The sequence below is a fragment of the Amphiprion ocellaris genome, chromosome 21, assembly GCF_022539595.1.
Source record: "Amphiprion ocellaris isolate individual 3 ecotype Okinawa chromosome 21, ASM2253959v1, whole genome shotgun sequence".
NCBI classification, from domain to species: domain Eukaryota; kingdom Metazoa; phylum Chordata; class Actinopteri; family Pomacentridae; genus Amphiprion; species Amphiprion ocellaris.
Window position 1 is genome coordinate 12,776,770 of NC_072786.1, and position 19,189 is coordinate 12,795,958.

Sequence of the window (19,189 nt, forward strand, 5' to 3'; positions counted from 1 at the left end):
GGCATTTTCAGCCAATCGGAGGCCGACCATGATGTTCTGCCACTGACGTGTCGCAGTCAGTTATTGAGGAAAAACACGGAGCCGTTTTTGATGCTACACCTTTAACCACCGGCCAGGTATTATTACCAACAGGTAGAACAATGGCAGAACCCAGCAAGCACGACATTTCTGCTATTTTCAAGCGGCTCCGCTCAGTTCCTACGAACAAGGTGAGTTTAATAAACGGCGGACTGCCTTTAACAAGGAAGTCAGCTGAACTAAATATCTGACACGTCGCACTTTGTGAAACGACAAGGCTGGCTTCAGTTTACCAGCTTCATTTTTACCATTTTCTAATACGTGTCTTGTTGAAGATAAGTCAGGCTCGTGTAAAATGTGTAATAAAACTCGTGAATAGTGCCCTGGTGACATTTCTGGGAGAATAAACTGTCAACAAACTTAGAAACTGTAAGCAGACGTTACGTTAGCCATGAGGCTGACAGCCTAGCTAGCTGCAGTTTGACAGTTTACATTAGCCGTGTTTGTTTAGGCTTAGTTTTAAGGCCTTTGGTCCATTCAGAATAATGTCAGACAACAGTACAGACGGCCTCAGTGATTAAAAAAAAGTGTTTACAGCTTGCTGCTGTGCTAGTTTCAGTTAATTTCATTGCGAAATTCAAACCATTTAGTCAACAGCTGTTTGAATCAGCAGCAGTGCAGCCACAGATCATTATGTTGCACTTCAAACCCTCACAGCTGTTGTTTTACTCCGACAAACACGATTCACTCTGTTGGCTTCCACGTCTATTCTATTGATTTTGGTTTTGTGGTATGGAAAGAGGAGACAGCTGGAAGACCATGTATTAAAATGTCAATTACCTTATGTGTATGTATGTGTGTGTATATATATATATATATATATATATATATATATATATATATATATAAAGAGAGAGAGAGAGAGAGAGAGAAAAAATGGTTTATTCTTGCATGTCTTCTTTGCTGTCTGTCTCTTAGGTTTGCTTTGACTGTGCAGCTAAAAACCCCAGCTGGGCCAGCATCACCTATGGAGTATTTCTCTGTATAGATTGTTCTGGGACTCATAGATCTCTGGGGGTGCACCTGTCCTTCATCAGGTAAGCCACAACTTGTTTATTGTATGTTTTACAAGAAAGGGCGTTTAGCAGAAACAGCTAGGATACTAAGAAACCCAAAAACAACAAAATTTAAAAAGCAAACAATCAAAAAAACCACATGATGTTAGTGTAAGGCAAGCGAAACAAAATGAAAAAGACATGAAAAGTGTTTTTTGGTGACACAGATTAGCCCACAAAGCTCTGTATTAGACTCATACCAATTTCACAGATTTTAAGTCACTATATGTACAAATGTGCTCAGCGGGTTGTCTGACAAATAATAACTCAAAATTTCAAGTAATATGGCAGCCAATAGAGAAATCCACACTGAAGTAATGTGTTCCCCATCTGCAGATGAGCAATAGCTCATTGTTGGACACAACAGTATCGTGAACTACAATAATTCAGTAATGAAGACACAAGAGAGGTGACGCTCTATGTTTCTGGAGTCAGTCTGTGATGCAAGAGGTCAGCATATGTAGGTGCCCACCCCTACATCCTGTCTAGATTGCAGTGCACTCGCTCTCCATCTCAGCAAGTGTTTGGCTTCCTGGGTTATGGCTCCGTTTCACTTCTTCAGGCCGTGAATGAAGTCTTGGCTATCAGGCGCTCATTGTTAAGCTTCCTTCGTGGTCCTTCTCCAGGAGGGGGCCTCATTCTCCCTATTCCCCTCTTTAGAGAGTCTTGGAGATCGGGTAAGGAACTCAGATATCCGGAAGGAGCTTTGAGAGTAAATTTGCTGCTCCTTCATGAGGTTCCTTAGACATCTGATCAGGTTGTCATCCTGGGCGCCTTCCTTTCAAGCTTTTATCGGGCATACCTAGGAGACCCCGGGGCAAACCTCACTGGATGGATTACGTTTCTCATCTGGCCTGAGAACGCCTCTGGATCTACCAGTAGGACCTGTAAAACGTTGCCCCAGGCAGGAACATCTGGAATGACCAGAGGGCTGTATTACGAAGCAAGTTTGACAAAGCCGGGCTTTCTTTGTGTAAGTCGCCTTGACAAAAACTAAAACCCCAGTGTGCATTTAAGCTTCATGTGATGCTTCTTCTGCACAAAACAAAATGATCCCGTGCAGCTGCTTCAATCAGCAGGTTGTTTTAATGGCGAACAATTAAAACAAACATTGCGATGGTAGAAAGCGCTGCTACTGGAAATGATGCAAGACAGGAATGCTGGTGGAAAACCAGTACACGTTCATTAATATATTTATTTAACCGATCCATGCAGCCGCTTATATCTAACAGACAGCTGCACATTAGAGCTGTTAAACTTATTGTTATTGTATTGAAATATATTTAGGTCTGACACTGTCCCATAATGCAGGATATCAATTGAATTTTTGAATTTATGTGATTTATGCATCACCAACTAGATACATGTTGGGTTCCCATGACAACGCGATGTATACAGTGTCCGATATTGTTACTACACAGCTTCATTCAGTGACTTCAGTAATGTACAGCTCAGCATGTTTGCAAATACATTTCCTCAGCTGAGAATCTCTGTCGGTCATAAATAAGAGTCAGGAAGTGCTTTGCTCAACATTGTAAGTTACCATGGTGATCTGGCAGGTTAAAAGAGAGCCACCTTTGTGACCCTAAAAACTCTGACTTTAGTCTCAGCATACCTAATAATTTCACTTCCAGTGTCACCTGACCCCTGATAGTTAATAAAACACACTTAGTCTATCACTTTCAAAAAATCAAAATGTCTCACCTTAAGGATATTTATTTGCTGCTGAAAACACAAATGTCCTCATATGAATAGAAAATTCAGTAGTCAAACGCTGGGGGATGTGGTTGTGTAACCTGAGGGGCAGTTTGTCCTTGTCCAATCACATATTCTTTAAACCCTAATGCTGTTATGTTCTACAGGTCCACTGAGCTGGATTATAATTGGTCGTGGTTCCAGCTAAGATGTATGCAAGTTGGAGGCAACGCCAGCGCAGTGAGTACCTGAGAACAAAATATCAGCACGCTGTCAGTAGAGCGCTGCGTGGAACTCAAATGATTTAAATTCATGATTCCTGTTTGCATTTCTGTGTCTCTTTTGACCTTTCTTTGGCAGATCACATTTTTCAGCCAACATGGGTGCACAGCCAGTGCTGCCAATGCCAAGTACAACAGTCGGGCTGCCCAGCTGTATAGAGAGAAGATAAAGACTTTAGCCACACAAGCTACCAAACGCCACGGCACTGAGGTAATGCAAACATTATGGTTTATTGTAAAAAAACAACAGAACAAAGAACACTTGTAACTTGCTCCAGAGAGCAAAAGAAAAATGCTGAAGTAGAGAACGAAACAAGCTCTGGCTTCCTGTGTTACACCTCTCGTCTTATCAAACTCTCCTAAAATATATCTGCAAGTGCATGGGTTGTTAAATTAGTTTTACTGCTCTTCTCCTCCACAGTTGTGGCTTGACAGTCAGGCTCCTCTCTCTCCGACATCACCAGGTGACAAGCAGGTGGATTTCTTCAGTCTGCATTCACAGGTACAGGAGTGTGCTCACCTAGGTGTGATTTTTATCCACATAACTGCCTTTATAAGATAAGATAAGATAAACTTTTTTGATCCGACACTGGGGAAATTCACGTTACAGCAGCTGGATCAGATAAGGCAGAAAGAAGCACAAGAATTACAAAAAGTACAACAGGACTAAAAAATAATATATAATAATAAAAAAGATCTCACAGGGACAGTATACAAGGCATGATGAATTTACATATGGATAAGTACATTAACATCGTGAAACTTACATATGGATATGTTAAGTTTACTTATGGATATGTATACATACGACATGATGAATTTACATATATACAGATATGACATAGAGGATAATCTACCCACAATTCTGTTATTGCAGTCAAAAGAATGTTATTGGCAGAAAAGACCAGAGCTTTACATGGTGTTATTACACATGAAGAGCTGTAAGAGGATCGTGTTATATCTTGCTGACTGATCTGGAAGAGTTGTAAAGTTATAAATACTCATAAAATGACTGTGTGTCTGTGCAATGACCAGACACCTGAAAATTTGAACATGGCCAAAATGAGTCTCAGCTCGTCCACATCAGAGAATCCTTCGACCACGGAAAAAGACGAAGACCGAAATGGTATGTTACTGATAAATACTGTAGCATGTAAACACTTAAAGCAGTTTTGTGGCTTACCACATTTACATACACTCAATTTTCAGGTAATTTAGAGGAGGGACCTAGTGTGGAAATGCTCAGCGTGTCTCCAAAAGCAAATCCAGGTTCGTTTGTGTTCTTCATGTTTAGGATTCTCTGCCTTAATTGAGTTCTATCTCAATTAATTCTTTGGGAGATGTAACTTTACTGTATTTCACTTTTTCCAGAGCCCTCCTCTCTTCTCAAGAAGAAACCAGCAGGTGCCAAGAAAACAGTATGTAGAAAGCAATATTTAACAAAAAAAAACAAAAAAAAAAACTGTGTATATTAATGTGTATCTGTGACTGGATGCAGGACTGTGCATTCTTAAATTGTGTCTGTTTGTAGTTGGCCTCTAAGAAGGGCGGTCTGGGCGCCCAGAAGGTGAGCAGCCGGAGTTTCTCAGAGCTGGAGAAGAAAGCTCAGGCTGCTGACAAACTCAGAGAGAAAGAAGAGAACTCTGCTGCTGCCAAGAAGAATATTCCACCTGAGGAGTCCATGTGAGAGGAGTTACTGTTCTTAAATGTTCAACCTTAATCTTTCATATATTAATCTCTTGATCTCCAAAAGAGGAAGTCACTTTGCATCCTTTACAAGAAGATCGTAGTGCAGCTCTCAGTCTGTTTATAGCCCTAAACTCTTTATCTCAGCAGAAAAAGGCTTTGAACATAATCAGCACATGTCCCATCTGCTACATTTGGCTCACCTGTTACTGGATTTTTTTTTTTGTCTGTTCTGCTTTTCTTCTCCTCTCAGCACTCCCTCCATGCGACTGGCCTATAAAGATCTTGAGCAGCAGAGGAAACGTGAGGAGCAGAAATTGATGAAGGGATTAGAGGGGAAGAAGAGGGAGCAGGCTGAGAGGCTGGGCATGGGTCTGGGCATCAGGAGGTATGATGGCAAAAATCAACACTAATAAAAGCCTGTAGTTGATTTAAGAAATAGTTTTCATTTCTCTGAGTCTTGCTCTCATTTTGCTTCATTTTCTGTTTGTCTCTATAGTGGAGTTTCTCACTCTGTGATGTCAGACATGCACATCATCCAGCAGGAAAGTCCACTTGGAGCAAAGACCAACAAAGGACGACGATTTACTGAGGAAGAGGAGGATGAAGGGTCCTTCAGCTCTAGGTCAGATAAAGAAAGTTAAAATGTGGTGTTTTCAATTTATATTGCTAATACAATTAATATTAATTGTATTAATATTAATATTAATATTGCAGTTGCATAAATAATTCTTATGTCTTACATATTTCTTTGTTTTGTTGTTAATGTTCACTGGTAACTAACACCTATGCACATCCACAATTAACATAAAATAATCTCTACTGCAAGTTTTTATCCTGTTCAAAAAAATATTACAAAACAGTCAACTGGTGCAGTTTGATTTTAAAATATTGTGAAGTTAGGTATTAAATGTAGTATTGCAGAAGTTTTCTTGAAGTCAAGTGAGGAGATTCAAAAATAATGGCATGAGTAGTTTTTATTAAACAGCTGACTTCATACAAAATGCCGTAAACAAAAACAGGAAAAACTCGAATCAAGCAGCTTTTACCTTGAAAAGTATTTAACATTCTTAGCCTTGGAAAACTTTCCACAGTTTTTTTTGTGGATTTAAGCGTGTCATTGTCTTCTGTCTGAATGCAATGGTGTTATAATCAGGGTTCTGTCATAACCAGACTTATTCAAAACAAACTGAAGATAGTTTGTCAGACAGCTCCCTGACGGAGATGTACGATGGATAAGAATCTCAACTATTGTGCTGTATATATGTCATTTTTCTATTTATTTTTTCCCCTAAGAATATTTTCAACGTGAATTCTGAATTAATGTCATCATTCATACCATGCTTTCCCATTTCTATACTGTATCTGAATTCTTTTATTGCCCAAAAAGCCCTTTAGCATTAGAGTAATGTTAGAACATTATTGTAAACTGCTTCTTTCTTTAGGGTTCTGTCTCGGTTTGAGGATCAAACAGAAACTTCAGATAGTTTCTCTTCGCGGTGGAGTGAAGGACTTGACGGAGGAGGTTGGATGAAAGAGAGCAAGAAGCCAGAGCCGGACTTCTACTTGTCCTCCACCATCTCTTCACTTGATGACAGGTAAGATATGTGTTCATTATAGTTCTCAGGAGCTTTGCACGGCTCAGGAGTGTTGCTTGTTTGCACTGTAACATTCAACACCAGGCAGCTTGGAGTTGCAATTTATCCGCACTGTTATATCGAGAGGATTTGATCATTTTGTCTTATGGTTTCTGTTGTTCAGTAATTCCACACTCCTCAAGATTACCTTGACTTGGGCGACTGAAAAATCTCCATGCACTGTTTTTATTTGCAACAATTTTCTGTGTTCAGGCCCACTTCCAGGAGGAAACCAGAACCAGTACCCGTCTCAGACACAGGAGAAGCTCGGAAAAAGTTTGGAAATGAAGTCAAAGCCATCTCGTCTGACATGTACTTTGGAAAACAAGACAACTCTGAGGTACACAATAACAGCTGTATCCTATACTGCTTATATTATCTTGTGCATGATTAAAATATACAGTATGTGATTATTGTAGATGATTATCATGGGTTTTTATATTCATGCAGTAATAGTGGTGATGCTGGAAAACCTGGGTCACATAAAAATGACCAAAACTGAAAAGTACACTGCTTGTGGTTTTATTTCTCAGCTTTAAATTAATTTACGTAGATGAAGGATGTGTTTTCGCCAAAACTTCAAAGTATATTTATATTTTCTAAATTTCTGTTTTATAGTATGAGGCAAAAACACGACTGGAGAGATTTGCTGGGAGCGCTGCTATAAGTTCAGCAGACCTGTTTGATGATCCAAAGAAGCAGCCCGGTAAGACACATCTACATCATCCCTTTGCAAAAAAAACTGTCATGTACACTTTAATTTTTAATAATAGAGAAAGATAAATAAATGTTGAATCTCATGCAAGAACATTTTGCAATTGTTACTGTAAATTTTTTTCTGTGAAGCTTTCTTGCATGTGTATAAAGTCACAAGCAATCTGTTAATGGAGCAAAAAAAAAGATTGCTTCAATGTGATGAATACCTTTTGAGGATACTACTGTTGTTAATTTTTAATCTGACTACTACACTCCCTGAATTACTCTTAACACCGAATAATCAGAGCACATTTGAGAGGAGGAAAATTGCAACAAGGTTTTGTTATCTAGAATCCACACACCTCACAGAGTCGCCTACAACAAACCGAGCTGGTCCCGAGGTCAGCTGAAGATGTTGAAGAAAACATTAAAAGTAAATAAAATTCTTCACCCTGCCCAACGTGCGTCATCATTCTCCCCAAAGTTTAATTATCACCTGATTCTGACCTCCTGTTATGAGGTGGGTGATCATCCTCGCATGCTTTTGTTTACATTCAAACACTGTACAATCTTTGTTTTCGGTACATTTTGTGAACTAAATGTTGAGGTTGCCTATCAAAGCACAACAATGCAGAGAAAGCTCACAGAACATCCTTGTAAAAGCTCTTTTTCAGACTTCACATACTGACCATCTATTTCATGAGTCACATGATCTAACTAACCCATACAGCCTTTTCTTATTTGCATTTATCCTGAGTACAGTTTATTAATATGGTTTTATTACACTCCCAAATTATTACCATCATTATATTTTTGTCTCTTTAATTGTGTATTTCTATCTGTTACATTTAAGTCTTTGCCAAAATAGTTCACACAGTGCTGATTTAACCTATCAACACCAGATAAATCTCTCTGTATTTCTCAGTATATCTGCTATATATCTGGTGTTTGTGGAGACATTCCCACGCTGGTGCACTGATAGCAAAAGTTGTACTTAAATCAGCATTGATTAGTTTGGCAGAGCAGAAGAGAGGAGCAGCTGTTGTGTTGGAGACAAGGAGGCTACAGCATGATGGAGTCTATGGTGGGAAGAGCCTAGTAGGTGTCCAAGAAAAGTTTCTAATGCCCCAGATAACACAGAAACTCAGCATTCAAAGGAAAGATTACAGTCTATAAAAGAAATAAAACCACTAGCAAGGCATACATTATCAGTTTGCATTAATAGTGTTTGTGCATTACAGGTTTCAGTTAAATGTGTTTTTTCAGTTAAATGTGTTTTTCTTGAGGATGGGGGCAAACTGTCTACTCAGTACTGGCACAGTATGGTCTTGGCTACTGCTGTGTTCTGTTTGTAACTAAGAGGAAATCCTAAATGCATAGAAAATGGTGACACTTACAATTCTGTCATATAATCTACTTGTCTGTACGACTCTTTGTCTTGTCTCACAGCGAGTTCCTACCGTCTGACCGACGTGCTGCCCAGCGCTCCTGACATGTCGCAGCTCAAACTTGGAGTTCGCTCAGTCGCAGGAAAGCTGTCGGTCATGGCCAGCGGCGTAGTTAGCTCGATTCAGGTCAGTCACACATCGTATGAAACAATATCATGTATATCTACATCTTGCTTGAATACTAGTTCTTACAATGTGTGTCTGTGTGTTTTTTTTTAGGATCACTACGGTTCCTGAGTCCCAGTGTCTCTTGTTGGATCTGTAGTCGTCCTCTGTTTCAGAGTTAAATAACACATCCAGTGAGTGATGGGAGCTCATCTTGGGAGAGACAGAAAAACAAAGATCAGTGTGATAAGCCAGTCTGCAAAATTTACCCCAAAATTACTCTGTATATATCTACATCTAGTTTAGATAATGTATATACTCAACAGATGCTAGAGTCAAATCAAAAGGAGCAAAGCACAATATTTTCAGTGGAATTATTTCCTCCTGCAGACATCTTGAAGAGAGATTTCTGTATATAGTACAGTCATGAAGAATATTTAGTTTACATTATATTGCTTAATTTGCTTTGAGGTTTGGGGGGGTTTAAATATTTAGGAAAATGTATGTAGCAGAGAGGGTTTGTGGTGTTTGGAAGGAGGGGATACCTTTTGATTCCATTGAGGCGATAAAAACCTAAATGGGAGACAATTCTGTTGTTATTACTTAACTGGACAACACACTCTCGCTCATCACATGCAATCTATAGTGTTGTTTTGTGCTTTTTTTTGTGCACGTTGATGCAGGTTTAAAAGTGTCCTTTCTGTCCCCAAAGTGCACTTATGTTTGCTCTTCCACAGACAAGACCAAAAGCTGATAAAGAGGCCTTGGGGGACCAGATACATATTTCTTAATTGACTATCAGTTATATAAACTGATGATTGATGGCCTGTTTAGCATATAAGCTTCATTCTGTGAATAGCTACCTTTTTAAAATAGTTTTTGTTGGCCTTGCAGATGCAGTTACAAAAAGCCAGGATGACACGTGGAAGCAGCTAAATAGGAAGTTTTACAGAAGGAATAATAATGTGCTCTTGCTGAGAATTAGATGAAAAGATCCACACAACTTTCACATGTCAGTCAGGATGGCTGGTTAGCTTAGCATAAAGACCAGAAATGCGTAGCCTGGCTTTGTCCAAAGCAGAGTTTTCCTACATAGAGGAATTTTTCGGTGCCCTCCAAAGACCACTTTTGTTTTATTGGGGTTTAATTTACTAGTAAAGGCTTATTCTCATCAAAGAGAAACCTTGCCAAGCTAGCAAAATCTGCCTGCCACCGTCTCTTAAGCTCACCGATTATATGATTGTATATTCTTCATTCAGTCCAAACAAAATACAACGTTGTATTTACAAGATTGCCTATTACTACTCACCGATGAGAGATAGATCAGCTTAAAACATTCAAGGGATGTCACATCTTCTTAACTAACTCTCAGCAAAATAGAAATAGGAGAAATCTCTAAAATTATTCCTTGAAAAAGAAACTCTTGGTGATTCAACTTAACTGCGCCAGAATGAACCTTCGTGATGAAGGTCAGTTGCACTATTTGTTAAATTATTATTTTTCTTCAGTCCAGTTGTTTATAATTAGACACTATGAAGAATATGGTCAATGATGCTATATATAGAGAGAGATTTATTGCATTTAGGGGTGCCTTTAATGAGGTGTTGGTTTGCATTTTCTTGCAGTCTGTATGTAGATGTTTGTAGTGAATTTGTAAAATGTAGCCTTTGATATATGATCTAGTGGCACACTCTAAGGACTGTTGAACGCCAGGATTTCCAGATGTGGTGAGACCTTTTTTGTAGCTTTTAGGTCTCATTTCCACTTCAAAAGTGAATGTGAACAGTCCCTTTAAAACCTTCAGAGTTCATACTGCCAAGGTGTTTCCTAGAAATAAAGGAGATGGTGATGAAACAGGAACAGTACGATGGGTGGCGCCAGAGTGGGATTTTGGATTTGATAGCAATAGGGAAGCAGCTGATATCTGCTCCGGGTGTTGGTATTAAAACACACAGCTTATGCTTTAGCATTTCAGTAAGGCTTGCCATGGTATTAACAATTCTACATCTGGTGTACGATTGCGCAGTTAGGAGACAAGTGTTTTTCAAGGCCGGACGTCACACAGGATGAAGTATTACTGAGCAATTTCTGTACCATTGACATCTCTCAGGAGTTTGATTTGACGTGCTAAATATAAAACACTAAAAGATCATAAAGTAAGAGCTGTACATCCTCTAATGACCAAATATTTGTTTACTCCCATCACTTTATGCCTTAGCCCAAAGATCTTTAATTAGCACACCCGAACGTTGCAATATTGTGTAGTCTTTTAGTTACCTTTTTGCACATAATTTGTTAGAAATTGCATGTGGCAGCTTTTGCTTGGATGTACTGTAATTGTTGCCTCTAAGTTTGCGTGTCCATGTTCAGTTTTGTTGATGTTTGTAAGATCGTGTCTTCTGCTGTGGAATATTGTTGAATGTTACGTAGAAGAATAACGGCTTGTGTAATTTGCATGGCCCTTGTAGTTAGTAGGATACACATCTTGAGTAGAAGATGTTTAATAAAAGCTGTATAGTAGGCTACAAACTGCTACAAACAATGCTGTTTAGGGCTTTGAATTACCATTTATAGGAAGCTACTGATAATCAAATTTTGACAATTTTTGACACTCAAAATGTAGGTAAGAATTTTGGAAAACATGCCAAATAAATGGTTTGTGGCTGAACTCTCCTGTCTTAATTACTCCTCTTACTTCTGTCAGATAATAGTGGAAAATTTCCCAGTTAAGTAGATTTTACATTTTATTGTGCGAACAACAATCCAAGACATAAGATATTCAACTCTCAGTTATATAAATCAGAGAAAAATAGTAAATCCTTACTTTGGATTGTGTGTTTGTTTATTTAATCTATGTATTTAATGGCTTGTTATATGGGTGACATAATCAGTCAAAAAAAAAAAAAAAAAAAAAGCTATTGCAGGGTAATTTTCTGCCAATCGATTGATCGGGCAATCCATTAAATGTCCCAGTTCTATCAGCAGACATTATTAATCCACCAAATGCTGGCAGCCGCCTACGTGGCTGACTGCCGCGTTTAAGGTACCGCCTCTGCTGTCGGAATTGTGACAGTCACGGATGGAGCCCGTGAAACAGCATGCGAAACTAGACTGAAAGCAGTCATTTGCGTTTGAAATATTTGTATGCGCATGAGTTTGAAGTTAACACATGCAGCTTTTGTGACAGCTTTACAGTTTTGATGCTTCTTTCTGGGAACGGTTGTATTTTTTACGAGGAGCACCTGAAGGCAGCACTTCTCCAAGGGACAGTGCAGCTAAAGTTGACTTATAGCGGTAACACATGCGAAAAAATAGCCTTTATTTAAACCTTTTTAGGTCATTTTCAACACTATGAACTTATATCCGAAGCAGGGACATTATTTTACTCGGCAAAGTAGCGAATAGCCCGTTTTTTAAAAATTTATCTGGTAGTAGGAGTGTTTTGTTTTCTAAAAGTTAAGCAGCGGTTTATTAGTTTGCTAAAAATGCCAACAGAAGTAAAGCAGAGGAAGAAAACTCAGAAACTAAATGATGAACTGACGGAAACCGCAAAAGACGAAGCGCAGAAAGTGAAGACAGAAGAAGAGACGGGAGGAAACAAAGCGTCTTCAGGTCTGGACATTAAAAGTGTGATGTGTTTAATGTCGCTTGCTGCTTGCGGAGCTTTGAGCTGGTAAGTCAGAATATGAACATGATATAAATGTTTTTTTTTTGTGGGTGTTTGTGGTGTGTTTCTGTCTACTAAAGTTCTTCTGGGTTTCAGGATGGTGCTCCAGCAGAATGAGAGGTTTTCCCAAATTGAAGAAAAGTACAAATCACTGCATGGAAAAGCTTCCAGTCTGTTCGACATGGAGGAGGAGATTGTCAGAGTTTCTAAAAAGGTACGTTTGAGCCTCAGAGAAGCTTTAAAGGGTCAATTCACACAGATTCTTAGTATCAGACAATGCAGCTAGCTCTGAATGTAACTCACTAAAACTACATTCCTCCCTATTTAAACCACTGACAGTGTGTTCTTCATATTATACAGAATAATTCCATTGCTGTGTGCTCTAATCAGTCATATTGGAGGACAGATATTGCAGAACTTGGGCAAACGTAACTGAAACTTTCTGCAAAAGTGGTTCAGTTCAACTTGAGGTATTTGCTAGAATATATAGTTACTCTTATATCAGGTGCAATGATCCTTTAAGTTTGGATTTTCAGGGGGGGTTTTGTTTTTTTGTTTTTTTTTTTACTTCTTAATTTAAAGTTGGAAAAGTTCTCATGTCAAGTCAGCATGCTTTACAACAGAGAAATAAAACTCATGTTGCAAACTTACCTAAATGATTAAGATCACACAAGCAGTCAAAACAGCAGTCGATTAAAAGGAACTCAAATTATTTATGGCTAGAACAGCTTTAGAAAGAAATAAAACCAAGGGACACAAAAAGTGAAGAGACAAGATATCATGTTAATAGGGAAATTGTTCAAAGTCTTAGTGCAAAACCAAAAATCTCCAAAGAAACAAAACAAACTAAGAAAAAACCTAGGTGCAAAAAAGTACATATAGTATATGTACTTTTTTACATAAAGTACATATTGTGGCTGTAAACCTTAAAGCACCTTCAAAGCAAATACAAACATTATGAGTCCAGTTACAGACCTGGACTGATATGCCGTCTTTTCTTTGTGCCAGTTAAACGCCTGGCTGCTGCATTTTCAGCTATATGTAGCTAGATAAGGTTGGACTGTGTCTAGCCACATACAGGGAGTTACAGTAGTCCATATCATTTTGAATTAAGTTTTGAGGGCACCTCCGTAGCTCATCAGGTTGAATTGGTGACCCATAAACAGGGGCTGTAGTCCCTTAGTGGTTATGGGTTCGAGTCCGACCCACGGCGATTTACTGCATGTCTCGCCCTCACGTTTCCTGAAAAAAGCAGTCTCTTTACATCATTGGTTCACAAGGTAGGGGATGAGATTCCCCAGTAAGCCACACGAGATGATTCGCAGGATAGAAAAGAAGAAAAAACGTTTTAGTGTGGTGTTTTTGCTGAACAAAGCCTCCACATTTTTAGGATTTTTTTATATATCTTTGCTTTTCTTGAGAAATTCTGGATAGTTCCACTTATTCAGGACAAAAGATCTCTCGCTCATTATAAACACGCACAGCCCTTTGCAATAAGGGTTGCAAGTAGATTTTGCTTTGTTTTCAAGGGGTCACAGGTGAAAAATATTGAGAATTACCACATTCATTTTTTTAAAATATTCAGTAAAACTACTCTCAGCTGAGCACGGACTATCTCTCCTACATCTCAGTAAGCATTTCATGGCTCTCAGCACGTTGCTTTTTCTTCTAAAGTTCACCTCTGCTCTGCCTCGTGTTTGCATGACTTTGTTTCACTGTATGTATCTGATATGAGCACTGAGGATCATAGAGCTCCCACAGAAACAGCCCTCCTGTTTTGTGTTGCGGCTGCAGCTCGCCGCCTCTGAGGACGACCTGCAGGCGGCGCTCGCCACCGTCTCCTTGGCAACAAGACTCCGGCAGGACATCTCCACCCTCCACGCCGCCGTCATGGCGATGCAGGCCGACGAGAACTCCGCCTCCCGGGACCTGCAGACGGTCAACGCCCACTTCCTCAACGTGACGGAGACGTGGCAGCAGCGGCTGGCCGTCGTCACCTCAGACCTGGCTGCCCTCAAGGCCGAGTCCAGGGAGGCTCACGCCGGAGCCACTGAGCGGGTGAACGAGGCCGAGCGGAGGGCCCGGTCGCTGGCCGAGAGGCTGGAGGAGCTGGAGGACAGCACCAAGAGGAACACTCGAGCTCTGGAGCGCACAGAGGAGGACGACGCCAAGCGAGCGCAGAGTCAGCTGGACTGGAACACCAAACAGATCCACAAGCTGGAGGAGCTGATCGGCAGCCTGAGCAAGAGGGAGGCTGAGCTGAACTCTCAGCTGCAGGAGCACATTCCCCGAGCACAGCAGTGTGAAGAGCACCTGCCGCAGGTGGAGGAGGCGGTGCGCTCCATCCTCAGGCTGGGCGGAGATCTGAACGCGGCGGAGAAGAGGCTGGAGGAGGTGACCCTGCAGGTGTTCGGGACCGAGGACAGCATGCTGAAAGCGTTGAACGAAATCCTCGAGATCAGGCAGGAGCTGGACACTCTGCAGGCTCACAACAGCATCCTGAAGATGAAGAATGAATTGTCCGTGGTTAAAGAGGCGGTCCATGAACTCACCATGGTGTTGAGGGAAAGTAGAGTGGACAGCCAAGGGGACACTGACACTCTGGAGGAAGAGGGATGGAAATACGAAGACGAGGAGGAGATGTGGGAAAAAGATGAGCAGGACGAATCAACTCAACCTCTTCTAGATGACTTCACTGAATGATGTCATTGTTTTGTCAGCTAGGGAGAAGGAGTAGCGATGTCATGTCTTATTATGTGCTGTAAAAGCCTTAAATGAAGTTTAGTATAAAAGTTTTGCTACGTTTGTACCTCAGTTTAATGTCATTGTGAAAGTTGTCAACATGCACTGTAGTACAGCACAGACATTTAACTTCCTGTACCATTTTTATAAAACACACTCCATTACTCTGTAGCTGGCCATTTGCAGTTTTATAACAATCACTGCAGATCTTTACAGAAATAATTAATTAGCTCATTAGATGATAGACAGTCTCTTATTTAATGTATCACGTAAACATTGTCCAGGTGATGCTCTGTTTTTTTGTCTTATTCAGTCGTAAACTGAATATATTTATGTTTCGAAGTGTTGAAAATTAGTGTTTTGATGGCATGTTAGGAAGTTGTAAATGGCATTGTCTTAATGTCCAGACACAGACATACAAATATGAAGAAAATGATTAATCAGAGAAAAGCAATAATTAACATCATCATTAGTTGCAGCTCTTCAGCTAAATATCCGAGTGGCTTTTGTAAATCTGAAAATTAATCGACACATTTTTGATATCTTTCACATTTCCATCTGATATTTGTTTCCACCACAGCATGGAGTTTATTTAATAAAATCACATTTTTTATACATGTAATGTTTTATTTGTTTGAATTTATTTTGAGGCACAAGTTTCTCTCATGTTAATCTTTTTTTAAAGAGAGGAAAAAAAACCTCAAGTAGTTCCATCTCCTGCCTAAACTCGCCCGTTTTATCCATCACTCCATGTACCGTATGTTGTGTTTCAGTGTGAGAGCGTCCAGCTGATGCTGGAGGGTCTCGGGGGTCAGCGAGGGTCTCTGCAGCCTCAGCTGGAGGCGTTGGAGCAGGACGTCGGCCGGCTGAAGGAGTGGGCCTCAGGGCTGACGGAGAAACGAGCTCAGCTTCAGAGCAGCATGACGTCACTCAGAAACGCTGTGGGACAGATTGAAGAACGTACCTCAGCCATCACCAAGGACTTTACCAACAAGGTGAGTCCACTTGTTTTGTTGCAGACTCTGTCCTTGTTTCTATTACTGCAGATGCAGGTTAGAAAATTCAACTACAGCCTGCAACTAAAAATCATTTCTGTTGATGAAGCTGGCAGTTCTTATCTGGAATAATCAATTAATGAAACAATCTCTTACGTCTTGATTTTACCGTGAAAATGTATCCAATTTACTGCTATATAAGACACATATAAACTTCAGATCCTGAGCTTTGAGAAACTACTATCACCAAAAATGGCTTATTGGAATATTAGAATAATTGATGATTCATTTTGTCTTGATCAGCTCATCATTGTAGCTCCATAAAAATACTAAATGTTTCCAAAATATTCCACGTTGATTTCCGAGAACAAATACGCAAGATGTGAAATTAGTAGTGAAGGGTAAATGAGTAGTTTGTACGTCCATGTTTCTGAATTAAAGTCATGTTTTCTGTTGTGCAAATTAATTATTACAATTTTATTACCTTCATTGGGTGTGGAATGGATTCCCACAGATGTCAATCAGTATAAATATGTCAGATCTGTAAATCTATCTGCTTAATAAAACAAAAACAGTAAAGAATGGTAATATTTGTGCAGCTGGGGTGCTAAAAAAATACAGTAAAATGGTGGAAAATAACCATCTCATAAAAATTCAATATCACTTAATTAAAATACACCTTTGAGTCTGAATTTTACTTGAGATCATGTGTAACATTTGGCTTTTTAATGTTTAATAATGATTTTTGCACATGAAATTACCTTTAATATATAATAGTTGTATCTACTTTTATTCATATATTTAATATATTGAAGTTAAATTTGTCTATTTATCTATTATCTATTTATCTATTAAAGAGGAAATATTTGCGAATCTTCAATAAATTTGCAAATGTACACTACCAGTCAAAAGTTTGGACACACCTTCTCATTCAGTGCTTTTTATTTATTTGTACTATTTTCTACATTGTAGGTTAATACTGAAGATTAGCATCTTTTTGTTTACAACATAATTCCATATGTATTCTTTTACAGTTTTGATGTCTTCAGTATTAATCTACAATGTATAAAATAATTAAATAAAAACTATTGAATGAGAAGTTTTGTCTAAACTTTTTACTGGTAGTGTATTTTCACAGTTTTTATGTCAAAAATGAAAATACTATGGTTGTTCACAGGTAAAGGAAAGGTTTTTAATGTTATTTTCCATTTTACTTATAAATTCGCTGTCTGTTTTTGTAATTTTATTGATATTTTTGTTTCCTTCAAAGATGCAGAAAAAAATCTGTAAAATAAAAAAGAAAATTAAATAAAAAATTACAGATTTTTATTTTTTACAGTGCTCTTTTGTTAATTTTAAAAGGCCAATAAATGTTAAAAGAAGCTCACTTTTCTGGGGGTGAAAATGTGTGTTTTTTGTTTTGTTTTTATACCAACCCTTCCTTTTTAACAATAGAAACATTTCCTAGGTGCAGTTTGACATCTTGTCCTCCTGTGTTGACCCTCCAGGTGGCGTCGGTGAGGACAGATGTGCGCAGGATGGACGGCCTGCAGTCGGAGTCGGAGTCTCTGCTGGCTCAGGTGGGGGATCTGGAGGACAAGACCGCTCAGGTGGAGCGCAACATGGTCAAACGTATCGGAGACGTGCTCGCCAGCAGCATCGACCGAGTTTCCAATCTCCGAGCTGCATCGGAACGCAACGCTCAGGCCATAGAACAGCTCCGGAGGCGAGTCCCTGAACTAGCCGCCGCCGACAAGCAGATCTCAGAGCGCCTGAGGGAGCTGGAGAGCGGCCGGGCTCGCCTCCTTAGAACAGTGACCTTTGCCAGCGACCTTAAGCCGAAGGTGGCTGCTATTAAGAGAGACTTCGGGGCGTTTGAGCCTCAGCTGTCGGATCTGACTCTTCGTATAGGACGGCTAGCAGAAGATCTCGGTAAGAGAGAGCAGGAGATCTCTGAGCTCCGACAGACTTTAACCAACCTCACTGCAGTTGAGGGAGATGTAAGTGTTGCGACTAAACAGGTTAGTGAAATAGCCGATTTATCTGACATGGGAGAGATGCACAGACCGACATGAAAAACACTGATAACATTTTTTGGCTTTCATTTAACCATTTCATCTGATCACCTGTCGCACTGCTGTTTGAGGATTTACTCAAAGAAATATTACAAATGAAATAAAGGGAATTACAAAACCAGTAATCCCAACTGTTAATAAATATGAGTGTGAACAATTTAGCAGCCGGTCTGTCAACATTCCTACATGTTTTTGAGGTTTGTTTGTGTGAGCTCATGACAGAGATTCCTCTCCTGTTCCGCTGGACTTCCCTGGTGGGCATGTGACTGGTTCATCCCATTTTTCAATGTTTTCACGTGTCATGTGAGTGAGAGTTTTAAAAATATAGAAAAATGTCATATTTTCATTCATTCTAATTCATTTTTTAGGGTGCAGTTTGACATTTTGGTGGAATATGCTTATTTGCATTCCTGCTGAGAGGATGAAAATGCCACTCTTATGTTTGTAGGGATGTGTGGAAACTAAGCTGAATTAGTATAATTTACAGTTGAAGAAAAAATTATTAGCCCCCCTATGAAATTTTTGTTGTTTTTTTAAAAAAATTCCCAAGTGTCATTAAATAGATCAAGAAATTTTTAACACCGCTTTTCCAAACATCCTAGTTTTATTTTGGATGCTTACATTATTTTACTTTGCACAGAGAAACAAGATTATTTAACAAAAAACAAAACCTACCAGCCCCTTTGATGCTTATAGTCAGTTGTGTATCCTTTTTGCTGGATAACAGCTTGCAGTCGTTTGTTGTAGTTTGTTAAAAGTCTCTGACTTCTCCTGAGGAACCCCAGCCCATTCTTCTTTGCCAAATTTCTCAAGCTCCTCCAGATTTGATGTTCTTCTGGCATGAACCCTGGTCTTCAGTCGACCCCACAGGTTTTCAATGGGATTCAAGTCAGGGCTTTGTAAGTAAGTAACGTTCACTTTGGTCTTCTGGAGGTAGTTCTTCACCAGGAGCGATGTTGTTCACTAAAATCCAGCTTGATTCAATCTCTTTTAATAACTGACCTCCCTTTCAGTTTCAGTGATTGATTA

At 39.5% G+C, this 19,189-nt stretch overlaps 2 protein-coding genes across 3 annotated transcripts; both read left to right on the forward strand.

Moving 5' to 3' along the window:
• The first annotated feature begins 43 nt into the window (after nt 1-43).
• Nucleotides 44-11,349, forward strand: arfgap3 (ADP-ribosylation factor GTPase activating protein 3). The gene is made up of 16 exons (XM_023283677.3): nt 44-209; nt 997-1,115; nt 2,996-3,068; nt 3,189-3,320; nt 3,531-3,611; nt 4,145-4,235; nt 4,319-4,378; nt 4,481-4,527; nt 4,641-4,792; nt 5,049-5,183; nt 5,295-5,420; nt 6,241-6,393; nt 6,646-6,772; nt 7,051-7,138; nt 8,578-8,702; nt 8,796-11,349. The coding sequence occupies exons 1-16, from the start codon at nt 141-143 to the stop codon at nt 8,811-8,813; spliced, it is 1,596 nt and encodes a 531-aa protein (XP_023139445.2). The 5' UTR covers nt 44-140; the 3' UTR covers nt 8,814-11,349.
• Nucleotides 11,350-11,743: 394 nt separating this feature from the next.
• Nucleotides 11,744-18,285, forward strand: ikbip (IKBKB interacting protein). 2 transcript variants are annotated; one of them, XM_023283866.3, is made up of 4 exons: nt 11,744-12,354; nt 12,445-12,562; nt 15,864-16,085; nt 17,594-18,285. In XM_023283866.3, exons 1-4 carry the CDS (start codon nt 12,167-12,169, stop codon nt 18,158-18,160), a joined length of 1,095 nt encoding a protein of 364 aa, XP_023139634.2. In that variant the 5' UTR covers nt 11,744-12,166; the 3' UTR covers nt 18,161-18,285. The 2 variants fall into 2 exon arrangements, with proteins under 2 accessions (XP_023139634.2, XP_023139624.2); XM_023283856.3 differs by lacking the exons at nt 15,864-16,085; nt 17,594-18,285 and adding an exon at nt 14,143-15,707 and having other exon boundaries at nt 11,746-12,354.
• Nucleotides 18,286-19,189: the final 904 nt, after the last annotated feature.